This window comes from Glycine soja, chromosome 11, assembly GCF_004193775.1.
Source record: "Glycine soja cultivar W05 chromosome 11, ASM419377v2, whole genome shotgun sequence".
Classification (NCBI taxonomy): domain Eukaryota; kingdom Viridiplantae; phylum Streptophyta; class Magnoliopsida; order Fabales; family Fabaceae; genus Glycine; species Glycine soja.
The window spans coordinates 8832460-8851422 of NC_041012.1; the positions used below are offsets into that span (position 1 = coordinate 8832460).

Sequence of the window (18963 nt, forward strand, 5' to 3'; positions counted from 1 at the left end):
TAAAGCTTGTGAGAATACTGAGTTCCAAAAGGATCTCTCATGTGACCTGTGAGGAAGATGACCTTAATTTAGTCAAACAGATATTTTAAGAAGATAAAAGAAAAGGAGTAAAAATAGGGAGGTTTTGTTAGGGTCCAAATATTTGCTCTTCAATATACTTTGAATTTTTGGATACCCTACCTAAATTTATTCAATAACTCATAAGGAATTGTTGCCCGAAAACTATTTGAAATCAGATCAAACGTCCAAGAATTTTATTTCATTAGTTGAATTCAATTAGGAGATTGAGCATGGGAGTTATGATCGACTATCCATTATATTGGGCTTATAATTTAATTATATAGCGATTAAAATTATTGACATTTGAGTTGGCCGGTTGAAAGGATGACTTACCAATTATAATATATGGTACTGCACTAAGTTCAGATTAATGCTTCCTGCCACCATTCACTTGAAAACTTAAAAATATACGGAAATTGGATTATGCACCTGCGCTTGTAATTGGTCACTGAATTGATCGTGTCTGATTTTTCTCCCATCTGCATTAAATTAATGATTACTTAATTTGCTGTCACTTCAGGTTGATTTCAATTGGTGTTACAAGTACTCTTGCTATTTTGTTCTGATTCATATTCATATTCATACGAGGATATCTGAGTATTTATTCCTAGTTCCTCAGCAAGATGTATTTGTCAATCTCGATGGTAAATTTTATATTGGAAATCATATGATAGCCCCTGCAAGCATTGCTTGGAAGATGAATAATGCTCTATGAATAAGGATTGTTCCCTAGACAGAAGCCTAAGTGTCCTATGAGTTGTGAATTGTTCTTATAATTATATACATTATTCCAGATAGTAGTAATTCATTATACCAACAACTAATTTTATTTTCAATGTTATCATCTGTTGCGAGGGAATTGCGAGGATCGTGTAACTAAATTATTGTTCATGTTTGAGAGGGAATAGCGAGGAAATAAATCCCTCGCTAAAAGATAATCAATATTTGCGAGGGAAATGTAAGTGATTTGCGACGGAATAATTTCTTTACTTCTTCACGCCACTGATCTCTCACTAATTCCCTCGCTAAATTCCCTGCTAATCCGCACATTTATTGTAGTGTGTAAGAGAAAAAATCAAAATACAAAATCAACTGTTTGCTATCCATTTCTGGCTTCCTGAATAAGTTGAAGTTCTTAGACAGAGTAATAGAAAATGATAGCATGTATATCGTTTGGAGTTCTTATTATGCAATAAGCAGGATATTGAATTGCTCTTTGCTACATTTGGTTCATGTCTACTGAATATGCTATTCTAACTAGGCTGAAGATTGCCCGTTTTTACACTTCATCTTTTAACATCTACCACCATTACTTTCTTATTTCATCAGATGATCAATCCTTTTCCCGATTATTGAGACATCCATTCTTTTTGCCTCTTCTATCACCCCTCTTATTAGATGTAACCATGATTGGGAACAACTTGCAATGGGAAGTAATAAAGATTATTTAAATGAAGCTTCTTATCTAGAATAAAAAATAAAGGTGTGAAGCTAGAAATAATAGATTATTCAGCACTTAATGAAAGCAAGATTTGGCTGTAGATCTAGCATATCTATGACTAGTCTTGCAGTTGGTTGACTTTGGAGTTCATTATAGTTGACACGTTTATTCAACAATCCCTATTGAGGTCGATCTATAATAGCATACATAGAACTTGATAGTTTTGGTTATTTGTTCCAGATAAATATAAAATGCTATGAATAAGCTAAGATATTAGCACATTGTCTAATACATCATTTTTTACACACTCTATTAATACTATTATTAGGCAGAATTAACGTGAGACATATTAAATAGTTATAGAGAAAGAGACATTATGAGTCTTGCATAATTCAATAATAATAATTAATGGTATATTGCTAGTATTTTTCTTGTATAGTATCATATGTACATCATACAGGTCTGAGAAGGCTAGTGCGTGTTTTTCCCCCCAACTAATTAAGGCTTGCTGGCCCCGAAAGAAAAAGAGTAAAAAAGACAAATTGGGAAGGTTAGGGTCCATTTTTTCAACTGTACTCATTCATCTACCAACAGAGAATACCAATAGGCAAGTTAATAAGTAGGAAATGGTTACTTTCTGGATGTCTATTTTGTGGAAATCCTCTTTCCCACGTTTATTCTTTCAGTTCAAATTTAAGATTTAACTTTACTTTTTTTCCCTGCTACGATAAACCATGAAACTTGTATTGTACACATAATAGTCTACTAGTCTATTACTGATAGGGATAAATAAATAAATAAATGGATACTAATAGAGTAGAACAAAAATCCCAGAAAAGCTTTTTTGTTTCTTGTGAGTATTATTGAAAATCTACAACTAAATCATTGATACTTTAACTGCTTTTGACTCTGGATGGGTTAACACTTTTCCGCCTAAAGATAAAGAGACTTTGACAAAGAGAAGGGTTGCTGTGATTCTAAGCATTAAGGCATGGGAAGCCATTTGCACAAATGATGTCAATCTTGATACACAACACCATTGGCCAACAAGGACGGATAATTCGAACACTAATGCTACCCAATTATTCCTTTATTTCCAAATCTAAAAATCAGTTTGTCTACTCTTCGTTTTTTTTTCCTTTTACTTTTTACCCTTTGGGTTTTCTTACGAATGAAGACATTCATAATGTTAACTATGATAAGGAGACCCTTTTATGTTTATTACACTTGGGTGAAGCTTTCCATCATCAGACAATTTTGAAGTGTACCAAAAATAATGAGGTGCACTTGGGCTCTTGAGTGCCCATACTTCTTGTTTCAAGGGTTCAAAATAATGTATTGAGATTCTCATATATAAATTATTTTATTACTACATGTTTAAAAAGTCTTCTATTAATATTTAAATATGGTGATTACACAATATATTTTATAAACATTTTTATTGAATTGAGATTAAATCTCAATCAAAAGAAAGAAATTGTTATTGTGAAAAAATTTAGATACAATTCAGATGTTGTCTATCAATCAAAATAATTAGAATTTCATTTCAGTGATCTACATAATAAAAATTTACATTAAATGTTAATATAAATTATTGATATGAATCACCTATTGTGATCGAAGAACAACGTTAAAAATACTTAAGAAATTATATATATAGTTTTATTATTTTAATATTGAATGTAAATCTGATTGTTATTGTTATAGTTAAATAATATTTTTTTTCTTTAAAATACCACAGTTTTTTTTTGTAGTTTTCGTACAGTCTTATGCTCAATTAATCGGTGGAATTAAATAAAACTATTATATAATAAAATAGAGGGGGAAAAGTATCTATTTTATTATTTGAAGATTGAACAAAATGGTAATTGATGAGATTAACAAAATAATAAATTGATTTTACAATAACCACTATAAGAAAATCTATTGTTCGTGTCAGCTAAAAGCTGAGACTAACTAATGAAAATTGATGCAAAATACAACTTTAGTATATGCTTTATGTTGACATTGTGGTTGATGCTAATCGTTGTCATAGGATTTGGTCAACGCTATATTGGAAGCTATGATAAATTAAAAGATTGACACTAATGTTAGCTTTTGCTTGACCAATAAGAGATGACCAAAAAAATAATAATGTAGTCACCAATAGTTTGGCTGCTTTGTTGTTTCTCTTACTCTTGTTCTCTTTTATTTTTACTTTTTTTTTTTTATCTCTTCCATTGCATTTTGTTGTCTTCACCATACTCTTTTAACAAGTTAGACGATTTCAACTCTTACCTTGATATTTGGCAACACCCACAAACTTATAAATAATGTCAGTTCTATGTTGACATCTACCTCTTATTGTATCAATACCCGAGACTCGAGGATGACCAAGAATAAGAATGTTGACATCATGTTTTCAATTACCATTGTCTTTATAATTATCCTTACCCAACATCAATGAAATTGACTTTTCTGATATTCTTTTTCAAGTTGTCTCCGTGTTGCCTCTTCGAAACGATACCGTTTTCATGTATTACTTTTTATTTTGTTTTAAAATTAACCTTTGTATTAATTTGAATATTATTGTATTTTTTATTTAAATTTATTTGGGTTCTTTATTTGTTAGTAACGATTTTCATTTCATTTATATTATATATAATAAGTGTTATCTCGAGTGAAAACATATAAGGTTTATCTAATGGATTCTTTCATATTTAAGATATATATATACATTTTATTGATTAAGAAAAAAGACTTATAATTCCACTTTAGTTCTATCTAGTTTAATTTATGTGAAACTTTTTTTTAAAAAAATAGTTGATTAAATTATTTTTTAAAATAAATAAATAAATAAATTTGGTCACGCGACCAGTTGTATTTTTTCTACTCAAAACACTCTGACATATTATTTTCAATCTAAATATAAGGGTATTTAAGTTGAAATTGAGATATGAAATAATTTTAAAGATTAAAAGTGAGAAATTTAGTATAAATTTGATAAAATTATAAGATATAAGATAAAACTTTTTTTAACAACAAATGTTACAATTTGACAAGGAAATCAAAATAATAAAAATATATATATTATAAAAGGAAAATTAAAAAATATATTCCATAAATACTAAACGAATAAGAACATTAGATTACAAACACATAATAATAATAATTAGTTATAATCTATTATTAATGTTCACATATATTTGTCTCACTTTTTATACTTTGAGGTACTAATTTTTATATTTTCATTTTTTAGGGACGCATTTGTCAGTGAATTACATATCGAGAAACAAAAGTGACTATTTATCCAAATAGTTAAGGGAATGAGATATTGGAAGAAATAGAACGGAAGGTTTGGAATTAAAAAAAAAAAGAAGTTGGAGAGGTTGACACTATGTATTTAAATATTCAAAAATTAAAAATACAGGGAATTCAAAAGGTTGCATCCAAGTAGCGTTATTTGATGCTAAACTTATAATTCTAAACAACCTTTTTTCTTGTAGTGATCACTCTAATTAAGAAAATAAAAATATATTTTAAATTGGATGCGATAAAGAAAATTAACATCATTCCATTATATTTTATTTAAAAAATCTAAACAATGAGAATCAATTTTATTGTATTTTATTTATTATTTATTCTGATCCATTTTCATCAATGTAGTGATAATTTAGTTTTGTTTGAAAATCACATCAGTGATTTGATAGTTAGCAGTATAAGTGTTAATCTAGGACATATTTATTAGCTTATTATGGGTGTAGCTTGCTAATGGACCAAATCTGAGGCAACTCTAACAAAAGTAAAAGTTGAATTAGCAAGTCAACGACTTAGTTCAACCCTATATAAGTTGTGGGCTATTGAAGCTAATTCATTATTCTGTACTTCTTTTACTTAATTATGTAATCAGAGTTTAAAGAATTTGATTTTAATATTCATTCAATTAATTTATATTAAAAGTCAAACTAATTTACATTAAAATTTTAAAATTAGTTATCATTTAAAATAAATAAATGTTTTATTTTGAAATTATATAATTTAATTTTAAAAGGGAAATTGAATAACCAATAATTTGACTTTTTTTATTTTTACTTATAAACTGTCCTAATCCATTAAAAGCAAGTTTGAAATAGACTGGATTAAATATTTCCTTAGTTTAATTTTATTATTTTAACTTAGATAGCTTATCGTGTTATTTAGGCCAACAACAGACTTGGCTAATTACTATAACTGTACCAAAATTGACACATCTATAGCTATTCCAAAATAGCATAGGAAAGTTTCAAATGAAACAGAAATAAACTGAAAATTACAGTAGTGTTGTAGATGAAGAGACATGGACGGCCAAGATTACATCACGCACTGATTATCTGAAATGAAAATGAAATGTAATCTACTAATTAAGACGTCCACGCATTAAGTTAATACCTGCATTATATATTGTCAATTAATTAACTACCAAAAGCCAATGATGTTACATGTGATTGTGAAGCACAATGGGGCCCGCATGTGTTTTTTGCTTGTTGTATTAATTAATGGATTAAACGACTCTTTAGGTCTTTTAAATTATTTTTAATATTTAATTAGACCATTTAAGTATTAAGTAGCTGAATGGAATCCTCTAATTATTTAAATTGTTTCAATTGAATCTTTTTCTCAATTAAGTACAAATATTGTTAAGATCATTTATTAAAAAATGACACATTATTTATTATGTCAAATCATACTATTAAATTTAATATTTAATTGATAGAAAAAATTTAATTAAATCATTTAATAATTAAAGGATTTAATTGATTATTAAAAACAAATTAGAAGATCTAAATAATAATTTAACCTAATTAATGTCACATACCTACAATTTTTAATTATCCACTCAACACTATAATTCAAAAAATGCCCTTAGAATCTCCCCTATTATAACGAAACTACACGTTCATTGTACTATATAATTAATTAATTAACTCCTCAGCTAATTAATATATTACCTTCTTCATTCAACATATTAAAATATCAATAATAGTTTTGTACGATAAAAGTTAGAGAAATCATTTAATAAATAATTATAATTTATTCCTTTAAAAATAATAATTATAATTTATACACAATATATTAAATAGTCATAAATAGTTTAATATATTATTTAAAATTTATATAATGCATTAATTAATATATTAAATTACTTTAGACTTTTTAATATATTATATATAAAATTTAATTATTTATTAAATGATTTTTCTAACTTTTATTATACAAAACTATTATTAATATTTTAATATGTTTAAAGCAAAAGATAAATGTTAGAAAAAATAATGTGTTTATTTTATAATTTCTATACTTTCAGCCGTGATTAAGGTTCTTATATTTTTATATTCATGACAACGAATTAATTTTTTTTAAAAACATGTGAATTTAATCACTTTTTTCCAGCAATTCATTATGTTTTTCAAATTTTACGGGAAATGTATTTAAACATTTTTTAAAAAGTTTGAAGACTAAACTCCTCAGTATGAAAATACATAGATTATGCTAGACTCAAAATATATAAACATTTTATTTTATATAACTAAAATTTATAATAAATAAATACTTTCGAATGTATAAATTATATTACAATTAAAATTTATAGTTGCTAATTTTTTAACATGTAAGTTATATTTTAGATTACAAATAAATAATTTCTATTATGAAGTAGAATTATTTTTAATTATTGATAATTTATTTTAAGAAAATATTAAAATTCAGTTTAAAAATAAAGATGAAAAAAATAGATTGAATGAGATAAGATCAAGAAAAATCTTTAATGTGAGTGGTTTGGTGAATAAAAATTCTGAAAAAGTATTCTCATTAAAGATAAAGATGAATTTTATAATTAATTTTGTATAACTATTTATTTAATGTGAGTGGTTTGGTGAAAGGGTATTTGTGGAAAAAGCTAAGAAATTGGTATAGACTACACTATACGGTAATGTACACTGGGGAACAATCCACGCATACGCTCCTTGGCGGCATTTCGCGTCAACTGTGGTTTTGGATTTTCTTCTCTCTCTTTTCTTTCTCTTTCTTTGTTTCCGTTGTTTTTTCTACCAACAAAAGGATCGAAAGCTCTGCATTCGGGACCGTTTTCTCGTTCACTTTCAGTTTCTGCTACTTCTTTTTCTTTCACCATTTTTTTTCTGCTTGCTTCATTGTTCAATAGCAGAAAAGAAAATAGTTCCCGCAAGATTTTTAGGTCTGTGCGTTTCCGAAATTCCGCGTTTCGTTTCTAGATAGATCCGCTAGCTCCTTTCTTCACATTTCTAGTCCTGCATTTATCGGAATTCGTTTTCGTTGGCGAATCTGTTGCATCTGTTGCATTTGTTGTTTATGGAGTTTTAGATGATTGACGCTCATTCATATTATATTAGATTGCGTATGAGTTTGGTGGTATTCGGATAATTTTTTTTTCTTTCCTTTTGACAAACAAAATGTTTTGCTTCTTAATTTATTCGTTTTCTTTTTTATCGTTAGTTTGGATAGTTTCATTCGTGTGTTTCTGTTTCTGTTACTGTGCTATTGCGATGCAATGAGGAAGACGATTGTGGTGCATTATGTTTATGATTGGATTTTGGAAAAGTTTCGTTATACTAGTTTGGATTTTACAGTCTTTGAATTAGTGCATAGAATTTTATTTAATTGTATATTGCATCTGTTTCATCTCATAGTGTTTGGATTTATTACTTTGTTGGGTTTAGATTCCACTTAATTTCTGAAGGAATTCGCTGTGCAGGCTTTTGAGTCCTATTATGGCAAGTGATTCTCTTGTGATTTCCAATGGCAATGGCAATTCCAAGTCAGAGCCGCATCCGCAGAGGACTTACCAAGCAGTAGTGGTTGCAACCAGAGATATGGGCATTTCTAAGGATGAAAAACTGCCCTGGACATTACCCACTGATCTCAATTTTTTTGAGGAGATCACTACAACAACATCTGATCCGGGGAAGAAGAATGCCGTTGTGATGGGTAGGAAAACATGGGAGAGCATCCCTCCTGAGAATAGGCCGCTTCCTGGCCGCCTTAATGTTGTTCTGACTCGCTCGGGTAGCTTTGATATTGCAACAGCTGAGAACGTTCTTATATGTGGAAGTGTGTCTTCTGCTATGGAGCTGTTGGCTTCTTCTCCTTACTGCTTATCAATTGAGAAAGTATTTCTCACAGGAGGTGGAGAGATATTTAGGTATATTTATATTTTTTGTAACCTTCCTGCTTTTTCTCTCTGCTTCTCTCCTTTTGTAATCCTGTTAAGCTCTTTCTCTGTTGTAGCTGATGATAATTTTCATGTACAGAGAGGCTCTTAATGCACCTGGATGTGAAGCTGCCCATATTACAGAAATTGAAGCAAGCATTGAGTGTGACACTTTTATGCCTCGAGTTAATACCTCTGTATTTCAGACATGGTATTCATCATTCCCTTTGGTGGAAGACAACCTCCGCTATTCTTTCACCACTTATGTGCGTGTAAGGAGTTTTCCACCAGAGTCCCCGGATCAGAATGCTGATCCATTTTTTGATAATAATTCAGACGCTTTGAAATTTGAGGTCAAGAAATTTTCTTTTCTTCCGAAAATGGTTTATGAGAGACATGAGGAGTTTAAGTATCTTAGGTTGGTTCAAGAAATCATTTCTGAAGGTACAACTAAGGATGATAGGACAGGGACCGGTACCTTGTCGAAATTTGGCTGCCAGGTAACATTTTGATTAGTCTGTTGAGGAGTTGCTATGATTTATATGCTTACTTTGTCTTCTATAATTCCACAGATGAGGTTTAATCTGCGCAGAAACTTTCCTCTTCTAACAACAAAGGTATGTATGAATTTCGGTTTTGGATTCGTATATACTACTGCATAGTAATTTCTTATTTGTGTGCTACTTATCTGATGTAATTGTTGTTTGTGTTTGTTACTTTGAATGTTTATTGGAGAAGACTGAAGAATATCTTTTGTACATCTTGATATAAAAGTTGACATGATTTACTCATTTGGTTTCTAGAAAGTATTTTGGCGGGGGGTTATTGAAGAGCTTCTTTGGTTTATCAGTGGCTCAACAAGTGCCAAGGTAATGATATCTGTAATCAATCTTTTCCACACACAGACATGCGCACATGACCTTTTCTAGTTAGGTTACAATTCACAAACTAGCTAGCATGAGCTAAATATTGGGGAACTTTAGGTTGGTGTACTTGATATTTTTCTAGTTTGGGGTAGAATATGGGTAGAAGCTTTGGAGTCTCCAACCAAACTCACTATTCCCAATATTATTTTGTTTTCAAATTTTTAATCAACTTATAAATTGTTGTTGATCAAAACTATATAATATGATTGGATTGTTATTAATCTATGCACAAGTGAATAAAATATTAATACCTTCTATGCTCGATGTTTTATTGGTTAAGAACGTAAAGATACAAAAGAAACAATATATGTGTCATCTGCTTCACAAGATCAAGAAGAGTTTTTTGAAGTTCTTCTGAGTTCTTTAGTGAAATAGTAAAAAGCCAGGCTTAAGAAGCTCTGAACTCATATCTGTTACTGGATTCAAGAATTTATAGGCTGGGCTGATTACATAAGTTGACTCTAATTTTGATATTAGATCCTGATGATCCTTATGGAGATGTTCATGTAATTGACTTTATTGTATATACTGATTTTTTTTAGTTTATTTGCAATTGGTATAAAACGGTTTCATGATGGCATTGGTTAGCGCATGTTGCATTATTTATACTCTAAAAAGTGCCTCTGGACCGAAATTCAATTACTGCATTACATGTAGTTTTTGTTGTTGATTCACAAGAATGTCTTACTGGTTCATTAGATATTACTATAATGAATTTTATTCTGGAAACATGTTATATTGACAGGTGCTGCAGGAAAAAGGCATTCATATATGGGATGGCAATGCATCCAGAGAGTACCTTGATAGGCAAGCATGACCATCTACTAATTTGTATTAATTGCAAATTTTTTCTTTTCTATGCAGTTATTAACTGGATTTAGTATTTATATACAGCATTGGTTTGACAGACAGGGAGGAGGGTGACTTAGGACCTGTTTATGGGTTTCAGTGGAGGCACTTTGGAGCCAAGTAAGTGGATGTGCCTTTATCTTTGTAAGTCATTAGGCTGCATTTTGTAGGATTGCTTAGTTCTGTATTTCTCATCTACATTTTACAGGTATACTGACATGCATGCTGACTACTCCGGCCAAGGATTTGATCAGCTTTTAGATGTTATTAACAAGATAAAGCACAATCCTGATGATCGAAGGATCATTCTCTCTGCTTGGAATCCATCTGATCTTAAGTTGATGGCACTTCCACCCTGCCACATGTTTGCACAAGTCCGCAGCTATATTTGGGTTTCTCTTTGGAAGAACTCTCTTTTTCTCTCATGAAATTTTGTTGACTTCCTTTTATTGTTTTTTTTTTCCTGCAGTTCTATGTAGCAAATGGGGAGCTATCATGTCAAATGTATCAGCGATCTGCCGACATGGGCCTGGGTGTCCCATTTAATATTGCATCTTATGCGCTCCTGACATGCATGATTGCTCATGTTTGTGGTATGCAAATTATGCCAGCTTTCGCTAGACTTAAATTTGTATTGAGACGCACATGCCATCTTAAATCCTACTTTCATGGGTTCGATAGAGTTTTCTCATTGTTTGATTGTAGATGGATCTAAGCTAATTAATAGGCCGTGATTCACAAAGATTTTATATTATGATTCGCATATTTTTTGTGCGGAAGGACAAAATGGTCCTTTTAGATGCCAATTATCAGACTTGCTCAGAAATTAGAATTCACTATGTAAAAAAATAAAATAAAATTATAGTTTGGAAAATTTATCGGAATGTTTTTGTTTCGCTATTGAAGTTTGGATTTGGGCGGGTTCAGAAGTTTATAGGTTGATAGTCTTACCGTAGAGAAATACAGCTTTTATATAAAAGGAAAATTGACATTAGATATCGGACTGATCCATCCATCTGCCATATCCTGTTCTTGTCAGACCTTGTTCCGGGTGATTTTATCCATGTTATCGGGGATGCACATGTTTACCGCAATCATGTGAGACCCTTGCAGGAACAGCTCCAGAACCAACCAAAACCTTTTCCGGTATGTGTAAATGTTTTAAGGATTTTATTTGCTTTAACGTAGATGCCCACAGATATATACCATTATGCGTTCGTATAAATTGCCTAAATTTCTATTTAGATTTTGAAGATAAACCCAAAGAAGAAAGATATAGATTCTTTTGTGGCTTCTGATTTCAAGCTCATAGGATATGTTCCTCACCAGAAGATAGAAATGAAGATGGCTGTTTAGGAATCTTCCGAGATTCTCAGTTCCTTCAGACTGATATGCTTTCTGAAATGAGGCAAGTAAAATATATTTATTTTTTATTTTTCCATGATTTTATTTATGTAATGGAGATTTGTTTTATCTTGTTGAGACTTGTCACCTGGCCAGTATGGCAAACCGAAAAATAGGTGTTTAGGATTCATTTTGATCTAGTTTTGACTAGCTCAATTTTCTGAATTTTAAGGCACACACTTAAAATACGTTATTAATGTCTCAGTTTTTTAGCAAATTTTATATTGAGAATGCAAAGGCAGTACACTGTACATTTTTTTTAAGGTCTAGGCACTTGTTTGTGTTTCGATATTTTGCTCATCATACTGAAACATGGTATTGTCGTTTTTTCAGGCCTAAATCACAGGACATATACGATAAATTTATGGACAAATAAAATAATACTTGCTGGACATACTTCAAGCTTTGCATATGTTACTATAATATTGGGAATCCTTTGGGTCCACATCACATGTATCGTGGCTCTAAAGTGATTTAGGTTATTTTCATTTCTTTTCCATGTAGACGTTCTGGTATACTTTTGAGGGATCAGCGACTTACGTTTTAAGATTAAAGATGTCTTGTCTTGTGTTGGCAATTTTATTGAGAGAAAGGAGGGAAAATGCTAATTCACTATTCGGATGTTGCATTGCTATATCTTTTTTCTGGCTATGTTTCATCGTTTTATAACTGTTCGTTGCTTCTGTATATGTTGTCCTTGCCAATTTTCGGTTCTGATTTGGAGAGATCAGCGCGGAAACAAGGGATGAATGGATTAAAAAATAGTTATAATTAAAATATGTAATAAATAATTATTTTTAATAAAGAAATTATATTTTAGATTTACAATGAATAATTTATAATGTATTACAAAAACATATATTTAATTATTGATCTTTTTAAAAAATAAAATTTAATTTAGAAATAAAGATGAAAAATACATTAAAAAAAATAAGAGATTAAAAAAAATGTCCAGCGGAAAATAAAAGAAGAGTGGTTTGAAATAATCCAAAAATATTTTTTTCAACTAATACTAAATTAAAATTGAGAATGATAGAATTGGTTTAAAAACTTAATAACATTGATTGCTTTTATTAATTTAAATTCTCCTGGGAAGTTGTTTTCGTTGTTGAACCAACCTCTTTATTTTTAATTTAAAATTACCTTTTTTTGTTTTTGAATTTTGGCTTTTTTAGTATTTGACAACTAACACTTTATAATAGTTTTCAGTTGTCATAAACTAAGTTTTATTTTTTAGTTGCTTGAATTTGTTTTTTAAAATTATTATAAAGTGTTAAAAAATGTCATGAAATGCTAAAAGTTATCATAAAATGTTAATTTATTATATTAGGAATTAAAAAAATAATTTATTAAAATTTATGGACTAAAAAAATGTTTTTAAATTCAAAAACTAAAAAGAAACACATCTTCCAAATTCAGACCGAAACATTCCTCCTTTTTAGTTATATTTTCTAATCGTTTTCGATATTTCTTCACCTTAAAAAATAATCACCACCTATTGATTCCAGTCTAGGATACCCTTGATATGTTTACTGAGATTAGTAATGAAAAGCACATTTCTTGTCATCTTTATGTTTTCTTTTCTTTTTTTTTTTCCTTTTATTTAAAGTGTAACATCATAAAATATTAACATTAACAATTACTTCCATTTATTCATATCTATTATTTTGAAAGTTTTTTTTTTTTGTTTTAAAAGTCTTAGATAACAAATTTATATTTTCCAAATTAGGCATTTATCTTCTTTTCACTTATGAAAGAGAAATAATAACGTAAAAAAATGTTAAGAGTGATAAATAACACAGATTGAAGATATATTAAGAAAAAACAGCAAAAAATTTAGTAGAAAGAATATTAATTACATTTCTTAATTCATGTATTATAATCTTAGATTAAACAAATGAAAAGGAAGAGAGAGAATATTTTTGAAGAGAATTTTTTTTGTCAGTAAAGTTTCTTTTTATTTCATAGATATGAGCACGGATCAAAATTTATCTCTCGACTGTGTCAAACTTAAAAGAATTTTTTTTAATTAACTAGAGAGCAAAATATGGGACAGAAGAGTTCAATCCTTAGAATACCGTGTTTATGGTGACACTAACCCTTCTTCATTTTCAAAACTCTCTGTGGACTCAAAACATTATTCAATGGAGAGAGCTGCTTTGTTCTTTTCATGATTTGGTCTCTTATCCACAAGGAGCTCCATGAGGCTTTCCAGTGCATTCTTCAAAAACTGCTCCCCCACCTCCGCAGGAGTCACAATGGTCGTCTTTAGTAATGTCTCAACTTCAACAAAAAGAGGGTGCTCTCTTCTGTGATCCCAAGGTAATTAGAACCCACATGCGATGCAGTAAGTCATGTCGCGCAACAGAGCAGGGTCCAATTTGTTCTTGTGATTGGTCCTGAACACTATGATCCTCTCATTCCCACAACTAGACCACACAACCCATCAATGAAATTCAGGAACCCCGATAACGTCACCGGCAAGAAACACAAACAACGGTGGTTTCTTCGTTGCGCTCCACGAGGAGGGAGGGACGCGTGGCGCGGAAGCGTTTTGTGTCCGGGGAGGCGTGGGGTTTGAGGTAGAGCTGCGCGGCGGTGAAGAGGGGATTTGGCGTGAGCTCGTGGAACTCCTCGATGACGAGGGTTCGGAGGAGAATGAGGAGAAAAGTTTCGAGAGTTTGCAGCGGAGGTAGTGGTGGAGCTCCGGCGAGACGTAGTCGCGGAAGAGGGAACGGAGGAGCATCACGGTGGCTGCCGTGGAGACGACGGTTTGGAGTTTGGGAGTCATCATTGGACCGGGCCGGGCTGCTTGCAACGGACAGGAAAAAAGAGTGATCAATTCATGTAATTTTGAAAGTTGATTTGATGGCAGGGTTTAGAGTTTACTGCAAATTTAAGTGAATGGGTTAGTTTTAAAAAATAAAAATAGGTAAGTTTTGAAAATATTATTGCCTATAGACAAACAACACTTCATATAAAAAAGTCATGTTCTAAAATATGACTTTAGAATGTTGAATTTTTTAAAAATCATAAAAAATAAAATTATATTTTAAATCATAATTTCAAGTATTTTTTATATTTTTTAATAAACTTATAGAAGTTGTTTTAGTAGAAATGACTTTAGTATTTAAAAATAATAATAATAAGGTTTTGTTTGTTCTGGATCACGATTTCAAGAGTTTAATATTTTTTAATAAGACTATAGAAACGACTTTATTGTTTTTTTTATTTGAAATATGAAAGTGATGTTTATTATTTATATAATAGGTATTGGTGTTGTGTAAAATAGTGTGTAATATTTTATTTTTTCCATACTTAATTAGTTAATTTTTAAATTAAAGATCTTCACTTTCCCACAGTCGTAGCCGCAGCCCGTTCCTATTCTGCAGCTCTTCTTTTCTTCTCCAACTTTTTTTCTCCGCAGCCATTGAAGGTACAAAGCAAGTCTAACTCGACGTCACATTAGTCTCTCTCCTTCTCCAACTCTCTACTCCTCAAGTACATTTTAGAGCATTGACATTCATGTTGTAGACCTGTTTTTGGAACATGCTTTCTGTAAGGGAATAAATTTGCTTACAAAATGACAATTTCAAAAGGAAAAGTCTAATGAAACACCTTTTCAATAGGCAAAATTAGTGTTATCCAGAGCGACCATTCTGGAAGATACAAAATGTATTTTTGGATTGTATTTTTTGCTTCAGGAATGGTCCTTCTGGAATGGACCTTCCATAAGCCAAAAATGTACTTTCTGGAGATCAGAGTTATTGCTTCCAGAATGGATTTTTTGTAAGCCCAATACTAATTTCTAGAACCCCTTTCTGAAATATATAAAACACACTTTTGGAAAAGGATGTTTTGGATTTACAAATTTGCTTTCGGAATAATCGTTCCTTAGGCTGAAGTACTTTTGGAACAACCATTCTGAAAGTTTTTTGGGCTTACGGAAAGGCCATTTCAAAAGCTTTTTTTGCTTATCGAAAACTCATTCTAAAAGGTTTCTTTGCTTATGGAAAGACTATTTCAGAAAATATTTTTTGGTTACAAAAGCATTTTGGAATGTGACCCCATCCACATCGAAAACTTCCGCCACTAGAACCCATCCCCATCCCCACCATACCCCAGCCCCAACCCCACTAAAAACCAACCAAACCCCACCAAAACCTAAAACCCTCACCAGAAAAGAAGAAGCTTACCTTCGATGACCAAAAAGGAAGGAACAAGGATCTATGGCTTCGAGACAAAGTGTGACCCCATCCACATCGAGGGTGAATTGGGGAAGGTGGTGCTAATTCATTAAGGAAAATAATATAATTTCAAACTAAATAGGGGGAACAAGATACATTCGTAGGAGTAAAGGATTCTATTCCCAACCAAGTGTTAGTGTTGGGCTGTCTTTCGTACCCTTGGGCCTTCGGCTTTTATGCTGTTTTATTCGATTATTACCTTTAGGCCTTTTTTTGGGGGGGTTAGATACTAGATTTAGGGACTGCACGCTGCTTGGGTCCACTTTTGGAATTTTTTGTCAAAATAAATCAAGCTTAATTGAGATTAGTTTCTATATTAACTCATTTGATTTTTATTATAAATGTAACTTCTGTTCTAATTCAATTTCAATGGGAAAAAACAATTTATATCATATTTAATTCAACTACTATTAAAAAAGATAAATTGTATTGTGGTTGATTTAATTTAGTTTTTTTCCACTAAATTTAATTTCAATTAATTAATAATAATTTATAAGCTAACTTTGAAAAGATAGATACATAAATAAGAATGAGTGATAAATATAATAAAAATAATTAGTAGACCTCATAACTTTAAATTTCTCTGCTCTCTGATTTTTTCCTTAATCAAACACACCAACCATGACTTCGTCCCTATTTAAAACACGTGATAATTTTTATCTTGCATTATATTGTCTTGTTAGTTGGGGTCACACTAGTGAGAAAAAATGATTAAGTAACCAACAAATATCTCACTTGAGTCTGTGTACTTAGGAATTCAGCACGACTTAGTCAAGGTCACGAAATGAATATTTTATTCACAGAACATGAAAGTAAAGCATCAAGAGATATCACGTTGGTAGATATAAATCATATAATAAAATTACACAACAATTTATGTAATATTATTTTTTCTATTTATTTCTATTGCACTACTTCACATTTTTTACCCCTTATTTTTATAATATATTATATATATTTCATGTTTTCTTTCTTTCTTTCTTTTATAATGTCAAAACACTCAATAAAATAATAAATATTTAACTGGAGATATATATAATATATATTCACTCATTTTTTCACAAATTTTCCAATCAAGTCGAAAAAAATATAAAAAGAAAAAACAAGCAAGAGGGAGAAACAACGGAGAACTTGTAAAAGTGCTTGCAAATAGGAAATAGCAAGATTCGAACTCAGATGTTTGGTAAAAAGTTCCGCTTAAGCTCCTAGAGATAGCTTCTTCTTCTGCTTCTTCTTTTCTTCTAAAAGCTCCTTTTCTAATTATTTCTTAAAAAAAACTTAAAATACTCATTTGTTCCTATAGTTTTATTATTCTTACTTTTTTAATCCATATAATTTGATTTGGTCCTATAGTTTTATTATTTTTACTTTTTTAATCCATATAATTTGAAAGTGATCTTTTTATTCCTTATAGTTTATATTTTAATTCTCTTTTAATTTCCTGTAATTTTAAAAATGGTCTTTTTAATTCCTATAATTTCATTGCTTCTTGTTTTTTTAGTCCTCAAATTATAGGAATTAAAATAGCAAGAATTAAAAAGAACAATTTTAAACTACAGAAATTAAAAGAGAATTAAAATATAAATTATATGAATTAAAAAATCACTTTCAAACTATAAAAACTAAAAAGATAAGAATCATGAAACTATAAGAATAAATGAGTAATTTAACTTAAAAATATTTATATAAAAAAGTGTTTGACCCAACTTATCCTTAGAGAAAAAACTCAATAAAAGCTGGCCAAACACACCTTTATTATATGAATGCAAATTCCCAAGCCCGAATGCTAAGGGGGCTAATAAGTACTGTTTTTTCATTTATTTATTTGTAGAATTAAAAAGGGGCTAATAAGTACTGTTTTTTCATTTATTTATTTGTAGAATTAAAAAGAGCGGCACATAATGCAAAAGCAGAGTATGCATTGCTAGTCACAGTGCCACATGATAGAGATTGGCATATTGAGCTTCTGCAAAAAAATCCATCTCCCAATAGGCAATTATATTCGATATTCAAATTCTTTATCCTTTTATTTTTTCTATCCTTGAAACTTATTTGCTCAATAGACTTTTAGAAAAATATAATTTTATCTGACAACAAATTATTTTTTAATCACTATTTTTTTGTTCAATAGTTATTTTTACCAAAACAAAAAATTGTGGAAATAAAACTTATGCTTCAAGGCAAATAGCCAAATAGGGACAAGCTCGTCCAGTTTCCCGGACGAGACAGTAAATTATAGTGAAAATGCTTTCTGTGCTTATTTTTATTTTATTGTCTATGATTTTGAAATTGAAAGTGTATTTGGTAAGAAGTTTTAGGGTATGTTTGAGTATCTGGTGGTAACTCCAAATGACGTTTCGTGAATGGATCAAAGGGGTATTTTTTGCATTCGTTCGTTAGATACATTTCAGAAAACGTATCCTTACAAATTAAACAAAATCCAAACATACACCTAGTAGTGTATTAATTAATTATTGTATAACTTATTAGAGCATTTCCCATAGGTGAAATTTAAACAATTTAAAGTTATTTATCTTATGTTAATTGATTCTTTTAATGTTACATAGTTAAATAACTCATATGTTGTTTTAATAATATAATTTTAAATAATTATTAAATTATTCTCTTAAATGATCTTTGGGAAAAAATATTATTTTTTTACTCACAAATACAAACCATCATTAATTATGTAACAAACTGAAACTTAATCTTAAAGAATTTAACATAACACATAAATCATCTCCAATAATAAAAAATTAAGCAATAATATTTAAAAATAAATAACTCATCAAACAACCCAAATACATTACAAATACTCTTAACCAATTTCAT

The 18963-nt window shown here is 30.1% G+C and overlaps 1 protein-coding gene across 1 annotated transcript; it reads left to right on the forward strand.

Annotated features, from left to right (window-relative positions):
• The first annotated feature begins 7465 nt into the window (after positions 1 to 7465).
• LOC114374890 (bifunctional dihydrofolate reductase-thymidylate synthase-like) lies at positions 7466 to 12535 on the forward strand. Its single transcript, XM_028332610.1, has 12 exons — positions 7466 to 7712; positions 8250 to 8696; positions 8806 to 9205; positions 9278 to 9322; positions 9509 to 9574; positions 10377 to 10438; positions 10526 to 10600; positions 10689 to 10854; positions 10950 to 11073; positions 11520 to 11626; positions 11726 to 11888; positions 12218 to 12535. Exons 2-11 carry the CDS (start codon positions 8266 to 8268, stop codon positions 11834 to 11836), a joined length of 1587 nt encoding a protein of 528 aa, XP_028188411.1. The 5' UTR covers positions 7466 to 7712; positions 8250 to 8265; the 3' UTR covers positions 11837 to 11888; positions 12218 to 12535.
• The last annotated feature ends 6428 nt before the right edge of the window (positions 12536 to 18963 follow it).